The 8,661-nt window shown below is 40.0% G+C and overlaps 1 protein-coding gene across 3 annotated transcripts; it reads left to right on the top strand.

Moving 5' to 3' along the window:
• Positions 1 to 363: 363 nt before the first annotated feature.
• Positions 364 to 5,773, top strand: LOC117457722 (amino acid transporter heavy chain SLC3A2). Of its 3 annotated transcripts, XM_034097937.1 has the most exons (10): positions 364 to 508; positions 643 to 1,010; positions 2,253 to 2,414; positions 2,489 to 2,589; positions 2,677 to 2,754; positions 2,842 to 2,897; positions 2,979 to 3,174; positions 3,249 to 3,356; positions 3,435 to 3,497; positions 5,272 to 5,773. In XM_034097937.1, exons 2-10 carry the CDS (start codon positions 644 to 646, stop codon positions 5,668 to 5,670), a joined length of 1,530 nt encoding a protein of 509 aa, XP_033953828.1. In that variant the 5' UTR covers positions 364 to 508; position 643; the 3' UTR covers positions 5,671 to 5,773. The 3 variants fall into 3 exon arrangements, with proteins under 3 accessions (XP_033953828.1, XP_033953830.1, XP_033953829.1); XM_034097939.1 differs by lacking the exon at positions 3,435 to 3,497 and having other exon boundaries at positions 5,394 to 5,773; XM_034097938.1 differs by lacking the exon at positions 3,435 to 3,497.
• Positions 5,774 to 8,661: the final 2,888 nt, after the last annotated feature.

Below are 8,661 nucleotides of genomic sequence, written 5' to 3'. Positions count from 1 at the left end.
TTCGCTCACATGTGAGGCTATTACTCTTACATTTCAATTAATAACAAATAACTCTTTGAATGACAAAAAAACAATGTTATTGTCAATCCTCTATGGCTATGCAAACACATTTGTCAAAACTATGCTCAAAAAATACAATTTCAGTTTGTTTCAATTGCTTTCATGTCCATACCAGATTTTAGGATTACAATGGACACAACACTCTTTATTTAATTAAGTTTGTTTCTATAGCTTCCTTTCATATCAACAGTGATGTCTGTTGGATATCCAACCTAAAACTAACTTCACCGCTGTATGTCACCTGACCTGTAACAAGTCAAATCAGCTAATTGAATCAATGGAAACACCTGTGTAAACCCGGTAGTAGCAGCAGGGGGGTGTTGAGTGCAGGTCATGGCAGAGCAGCTTGCTGAGTGTGGAATGACTTTAATGTAGAAACTTTGAATCCTGCAGCACCTGGGTTTATATCTAGAGTGCCATTGTTCTTCACTTGGAGCAAACTGATAAGGTACGGTTAGACCACCAAACAAAACTTCAACTCTGCAACATGGGCCTACTCCTGCCTGCTGTAACTTAAGTCTCTGTATGCATTACCACACAAATAAACCCTTTAATCTAACTATATGTTACCTATCCGGAAAGGATGCCTCTGAACGCCGGGTATGGCAGCGTGGCAGGCCCGGGGCTGTCGAGCACCGTGGGCGGCTCGGAGTCGGCCCAGCTGCTCATCCCGGAGGACGAACCGGAGCCCATCCAGCAGTGGCAGCCCCTCTCCAAGGAGGAGCTGAAGCTGGCAGCCGGGGGTCCGGGCTGGAAGAAAGTGCGGTGTTACCTGGTGCTGCTGTTCTGGCTGGCCTGGTTAGCCATGCTCGCCATCGCCATCGCCATTATAACCATGAGCCCACGACCGGTTGTGACGCAGCTGAAGTGGTGGCAGAAATCCCTGTTCTACCAGGTGGAGCCAGAGCTGACCCTGGAGAAGCAGGCCGAGGGGTCGTGGGGCATCAATGGTGAGGAAATGCCAATTTGGAGGAATAAAATAGTTGGATTTACTGCCTTCTAGTGGCCATTTGGTGGAATTCATAGTTTATTCAACAGTTTTTGCAAATCAAAACAACAAACTTGATGTTGCTTGTGTCTTACTGTGAACATTACAGTGAGCAATGTCAGTATGAACATAATATTAAAGCTAGAGCAGTAAGAACGTCTTCATTGTAACACTTATGGTGTGTGTGGTGTCTTGTTGTGGGCCAGATTGACCTGTTGAGGATAAAGAATATAAGCTAAACATATTACATGCGCAAGATAATGTATATCGTTTTCTATGCTGTAATACTTATTGTTTCATGTTCAAAATGTAAGTGGTCTTAAAGTAGATTTTGTATTCAGGACCTTCTGACACTTCAGGGCGCTTATCATTCATATATTCTCTAGCAATCATAGTGCTGTCATACACAGTATAGGAACATTCAAACCTCACCCCAATTTACATTTTAACAAATAAACTCCTTGATTACTGAGAAAAAAGTTTGAGGCCAAACAGTCATAATTCGCATGAAAGCTGAAGATATGTTTTCAATTGGTGTGGACATTTACTTGATTTATTCCCATCACAGCATTAATATTGTGAGCCAAATCATAATTAATGTGCAACAATCTTGGTATGGAGATAAAAAAGCCACATTGGTATTTAATTGTATTAAAATGTAATAAACAGTTTTGATTTATCGCAGAAACGTCTAGGGTCATTCCAGAATTGGAGGACAATTTAGACACCAACATTTTTGAAAAATGAACCTTTTATTTTATAATTTTTTTTTATGTATTTAGGAAAAACAGATAATAAACCATCAAAAAAAGTGATTTGCCAAGCTAGGCATCAAATGTATATTTTCCAATGAAGAGTTACCTGTTACTCTAATTATAGTAACAGGGTTGAAAATCAATGCTAATTTGAGCTTTAACCTCAGGAATTATTGCTAGATGTAGCATGTAATGCTACTTTCAAGGCAAGGACAAACTTGGATATCTAATGCAAGAAAGATAACTTTGAAATGAATATGCTTTATTCTGATAATATCAGTAACAGGGTTGAGTGGGTCAGAGTGCTAAATTAATTTTAACAATTTTAATGTGTTCAAGAAATGTTGTCTAGTACAGATAAGCATCCGCAAATAGCCATATCTGCATCTGGTACATACCAAAAACCCAATCTAAAACATTTTATCTTTGTCTTTAATTAAACCCCCTAGCGCTGTGTGATGAACTTCCTTACCTCAAGTCCTTGGGTATAGGAGCTCTAATTCTGCAGGGTCTGTTTGACAAGAAGGCGTATCCCACAAACAATGCTACTGGTGAAAGGATTGGGACTTTGCCTCAGATCCAGCATCTGCTAGCAGAGAGCAACAAAGCAGGTGGGTAAGGGCCTATTTTCTTTTCAAACAGCCTGCACCAGTAGACAAAATGTTGCTTTTTATTGGCCCTACAGGTCTCAAGGTGCTGTTAAACGTCTGTGACGTGGATCTGTTGGGACTTGGAGATGAAGCGGGAAATGCTAGCAAGACCTCGGGTGTCTCAGGCACCGTCCATGTAAAACCTCCTCTCTTGTCATGCTGGTAAACATTTTAAGTTCTCAGTGCTTGATTTTTTATAAACATGGCAATACTTTTTCCACAGCATGCACTGCGGTTCTGGCTGGAACAGGGTGCGGCAGGCTTTGAAATCTGTGACACAGATGCAGCGTATTCAGAAAAGGTAAAGTGATGCTCTCGCACGTGTTTTGATTGTTACAAGAAGAGTTTCCCAAACTCCCCTCCTCCAACTATGTTTTTAACATTTCAGACTCTGCTGGAGTGGAAAGGTGTCTTCAAAGAGTTTGGCAGTGAGGAGGAGGAAAGGTATTGTTATACATGTTGAAAGGTGTTTGTTTGTTTTTTATTTGAAAATGAACTTTAAACCACATCTGTGTGTTTCTTCAGGATTGTGGTGGTGAAACAGACGAGCGACGTTCTGCCTCCGCTAAAAAACTCGAGCCATAGCAATGTCACAGTGGTGGATGTAGTCTTGAAGTCAATTCTGCCAACTTCACAACACCTCCTGTCATCAGAGGAAGTCGCTGCTGCCATAGAGACACAGCTGCAAACAAAAGAAGACGACTTCTGGCCCAGCTGGACAGTAAATTAAACTATATAATTTTTAAATGTATTTAATTTGGTGACTTATTATAAAACTACAATGTGTTTCTGCAGGTTGGTGGTAAAGCTTCCCGTGATTTGAAGAATTTACTGATGGTGTTGATGATGACTCTGCCAGGATCACCTGCAGTCTCGTATGACGAAGACATCAACCAAACACCGGTAAGACACAAAACTTGAAGTCAATATGTTTAACATTTTATAATTTCCCATTACCAAATGTACTTCTCTGTTTCACAGAGTGTGTCTCTAAAAGTCAACTCGTCACATAGAGACACGAATATATCATTAGACGTCATTACAGTGAGTAACAAAGCACTAGATCAGGGGTCTCCAACACGTCGATCGCGAGCTACCGGTAGCTCGCGGGCAGCTTTTCAGTAGCTCGCCGCTCGATTATCGATTATAGCGTAGTAAGGTTGCTTCTTGATTTTTCGGCCGCGGCCGGACAATAACGTTTTTTTATTTTAGAATTGTTTCTGTCACACGAATATAACATTGGTCCGTGACGCAGAGATCAAGGAGCAGATGTGACAGCGGCACAGCGACACCACACACGGAGCAGTCTGCTTTCTCCAGCAGCACCAGTCAGAACCAACGGCAGAATGACCCGCTCTGAATCAGGCCCTGTCGCTGCGGCTCAGACACAGAGGGAGGGATTTGTGTTTTTGAAAAACACTCGTTATCGTCATGTCAGGTTTTTGGTGGATTTAATCAAGTCTTGGATTGCAGAGTATGAATGTCCTCTTGCTATTTTCAGTTAAATACGCGTGTAAAGTTTGTGAAGGCAGGAGGAAAGCTTCCGCGATCACCGTCTCCTCTCTGTTCCTCCAAGCCCCGCCCCCTCCTGAAAATAACTACTAATAAGAGTGACAGGCTGATAGTGACCTGATAGAAACGTTATTATTCACTTAATCACTGATTGAGATGATGAAGATAACTTAATCTCATACATTCATGGGATTCATGTAACGGTAAAACAGAGAATGTAAGTGTGCACCCACATGCACTATTTTTGTTTTTATAATGCTGTTGTAAATACTCCTGTTGTCTGCTTTGTTCAGACTCAGGTCATGTGTGTGATGCCTCATTCAAGACATTCAGTGTCCTTTTTTTAACAGAAGACCGTTGCTTGAAGCTGCAGCTAGACTGCAGAAGTATTTGTTTTTGAGGATGGAAAAATGTCACACACAGATATAGGGAGGCTAGACCTATACAATTGATTTATTATGGCTTATAATGTCATGTCAACACGAAGAAGAAGAAAAGATGGCTGCACGGTTCAGTGTCAATCCTGTGGAGATAGAGATGGAGGTTATAAATCTCCAAAATCATGTTCAGCTTAAGTCTCAGCAAAACTCACAACATTTCTGGAGCCTTGTACGCCCAGAAAACTATAAGAACATCACCAAGCAGCACTGAACCTGTCTGCTTTATGTGGCTCTAATTGCCTTTGTGAAGCAGCCTTTTCTGGCATGAATGAAATCTAAATACAGAACAAGACCGACTGATGAACATGTAAATGACTCTATTAGAGTGAACCTAAGTGGGTCCAGCATACACCTGTATGGTGGACTCCATGCAGCGCCAGTCATCTCACTGACTGTACAAAAGAGTGAATGCACTTATTTTACAGACGTGCCATAAGATGCTTGCAAGGTGGTGATTAAGGTGATGTATTTACTATGTGGGCCATAAGAAGAAGTGAAAACATTGTAATTTGCTCTTGGACATTTATGTGAATCTTCAGTGAAGTACTTACTATGTTGTCCATATTAATACGTGAGAAATTGTCGTTTTGTTGCACCTTGATGTGAAGTTAAGATTTTAGATAAGCTTTAGGTATTGATTTCACAAAAAAGTAGCTTAATTCAACTGATGAGTGCTATGTGAATAAATGTAAGCGATGCGATGCAAGTAGCTCTTGGCCACTTTCATTTTTTCAAAGTAGCTCTCAGGTGGAGAAAGGTTGGAGACCCCTGCTCTAGATAAACCTGTATTTTGGAGTCATCTATGTGAAAGAAACAAAGCATTAGTATGCATGTTATAGTAACTGTCCGTACAATCCCTACCTTAGAACGAGGAGAAGAACAGGCGTTTGGCTGTAGCTCTCTTCACCTCCCTCAGTCACTCCAGAGCCAGAGAAGAAGCTCTTCAGTTCGGCAGCTTCACTTTCCTGCCCTTCAATTCTTCCTCCAGCTCCTCATCCTCCAACTCCACCCTGCCCAGTCCTCCATCTCCCCCGATCCTGGCCTTCTTGCGCTCCTGGGGCTGTGTCCACTTCCTCATTCTGCTCAACGTCGGGCCTGGGCTTCGCCCCTTGGATCCAGCCTGGGCACCGAGCCTGCCCAAAGCCGGAGTGTTTGTGAGCAGCACACGAATGGACCGTTTGGGGGCGACATCTCTGGAAGCGCTGGAGCTGCGGCCCCATGAAGCCATCGTCATCAAGCTGTTCGAGGCAGGAAGCTACTCGTAGAGCTTCTCTTAATCATTTAAGTGTCGATTTAGATACTGTGATTTGTCATTTTTGTATGTATGTGCTCGGAGGTCACACAAAATAAAAGAATGGTTCTGTGTTGCATGTGGCTTTTATTTGTTGGGATGATGGTGATCTTTAGTCCTGTAGACCCTTATTTTGATTGTTGAATACCCGAGGCATCTTTTTATTTACAGTAACATACTTTTTTAGCTGTAAGTCGAAATGAGTTCAGAAAACTAGTTAAAAGTGTGAAGGCATGGTTTTAAAGAACTAAATAATATGTTCAGTCTTACTGTATTAATAACTTTTAAATGAAAAAAGCAAGTTTGGATTAGATAACTCGACATTTGAGTATGAATAGTAAAACAATTCTCCATCGTTATGTATATCGGTTTCCAGGCAGAATTAGTCTTGCCTGAAAGGAAAAAATGATAGGTAATTTATGGCTGTTTCTATACACAAAGAAAACGCATATGTAAACAGTCTGGACTCCAGATGTTTTATATTACATTGCATTTAGCTGACGCTTTTATCCAAAGCGACTTACAATAAGTGCATTCGACCAACAAGATGCAAATGGAATCATAGAAGTACATCAGGTTTCATAGAGCCAAAACATTTCAAGTGCTACTCAACTGGCTTTAGATAAGCCAGTCCTTATATAAGTTCTTTGTTAGTAATTCTATCGCTCGAAGTGGAGTCGAAAGAGATGGGTTTTAAGTCTTTTAAGTTTACTATTCTTTCCCATGATTTAAAAGCAGGCATGTTTTGTTACACAAGAAGAAATCTTAAATGTCATTGGTAATTTCCAATAATTCATTTTTAAGAACATGTGGCTTGTGTTAACCAATTTGGCGGCATTGGTGTTGTGATAAGTCACAGACTTAGCCGCTAATTAAGGTAACCACATTGGAGCCACATCCGGATTACTCTTGTATGTGAATCTTATGTTATCAAACACTCTGCTTTGATTTATATAACCTAATAATCTTTGTCACTGACAAGTGGTTGCCTGGGGACAGTTTTGGAAGTGTTCACTGGTTAACCAGATAGTGGCGCTAAAGTACAAGCCAATACTCTGCTGCTTTAATATCATTTTTACATTAGACTTTTAGGTCTTTGTTTGCCAGTCATGTTTCTAAAGATGACAAAACCAATATTAATACATACAAATGTTACCGTTTACATCATACTGTCATCATTCAGCTCTTATTCATTGTTAATGTTTCGCATTTCATTTCTATTTGTGTGATCCCTCCTTATTTCCCACACAAGCCAACAGTTAAAAATGTAAATATTTATGTCAGTATTAACACTTTCTATTACTTTGAATTACATGCGGTGACTATCTGTAAGCATGTAACATTCCACTTTTTTTTTAGAGCCTTTCACTTTTAATAAAGTATGCCAGTCTGCTTTCTTCAGGCTAAATCAGGACTCCATGATTTTATTAATTCACAAAACTATTTCACCCACAAAAACTGTTTCTGTAAAGCGATGCTCTCTCAATTTTCTCCTAAAGTGGTGAACATAAAAATGAAGCTCAGTATAAGTTTGTTGGGAAAATACTGAATGTACTCTTCTAATATCAGAGTAGCACATTAATACAAAGGCCCTACGTAGCTGTGTACGTAACAGGATGTATGATTACCGAGAAGAGCGCCATGTGACAACGATTAACATGACGATTCAGCCTCCATGGAGATAGACATATGACGAGCATGATCATTTCTGACGTGGGCCTTAGCTAATCTAAACAGAACATAGTATACTGCTTTGAACCAGTATTATCCATCTTGTGACTGTGTAACACCCTCTCTTGTATATAAGCAAGTGAAGGACACTATTCGGGGAACTAGTTGTACCATATGCTCTGTATGTGATGACTACTTCCATTCTTGCAAGGATAATAAATACATGTATCCTGATATTGAAGCTCAAGCCGGTGACAAGTGATATTTTTCAAACAAAGTTCAATAAGTAAGACTATCTTTAAGCTTAATTCATTCAAATGCTTTCTCTCTCTCCTGCTGTTCCTTAATCAGCTGATACGGGTTCTTTCTTCACGGTAAGCAACTTAATTCTATGTTGTCATACTTTTAATCTGTTTTCCTTCCTGCTGTCAGCTCTCAGCTATTCATGAGATATTGGTGCTGCCCTCCTCCGCCCCATCGGCCTCCAGGCATCAAACTGTGTGCCCATGATAAGCTCATCAGAAGTCCACTCCTTATCAAATCCAGATCTTAAGCATTCTCTTCATCCGGTCAGAACCACCATCCTTGTCCAGACTCATATTTTACTTACAGCTTCAACACTCCCATAAAATATATGATGTCACAATGGGGTCTAATTTGCAAGAACGATTCATATTTCTCATCCTTTTGTGCACATGTCAAATACAAACATGTATTTATTCTTAATTAAAATAAAAACAAAGTATAACAGGAATCCAAATGTCACAATCCCGTCAACAATCAATTCCATGACTACTAACTTTCTTTCATTCTGAAACTTGAAATGTTACTTACGGACGCTTCCTTTTTGATTGTTTTAAACACTAAAATAAGCTTTTGACATTTCCACATGACTACGGACAACCAAGCAGAACACTGCGCGTTATAAACTGTAAATGTTCCCCAGGAGTCAAGATTAATGTAAGGGGTTGTAACAAGACAAAAACAAATGATGGTCCAAACTCAAACACAATCATCTTCTGTTTATTTGGGAAGCAAACATGCTCAGGTCTTATGACAGTCAAGAACTTCACATGGGCTGAGTTACAGAGCAGAGACTGTTGGACATCACAAAATCAGCATAGACATTTCTCTTTGGGAACATACACAGACATAAGTTGTGAGACCGTTTATCCTTATACTGTATCAATATATTATTCCACACAAACAAAGTGTGAGACGCATAACAAACACCATTTGAATTTTTTTCTTAAATTTATAATTTCATTTAAATACGAATGAATGTACAACTCAA

The sequence above is a fragment of the Pseudochaenichthys georgianus genome, chromosome 13, assembly GCF_902827115.2.
Source record: "Pseudochaenichthys georgianus chromosome 13, fPseGeo1.2, whole genome shotgun sequence".
Taxonomy (NCBI): domain Eukaryota; kingdom Metazoa; phylum Chordata; class Actinopteri; order Perciformes; family Channichthyidae; genus Pseudochaenichthys; species Pseudochaenichthys georgianus.
This window is presented reverse-complemented; position numbering and strand designations above follow the sequence as displayed.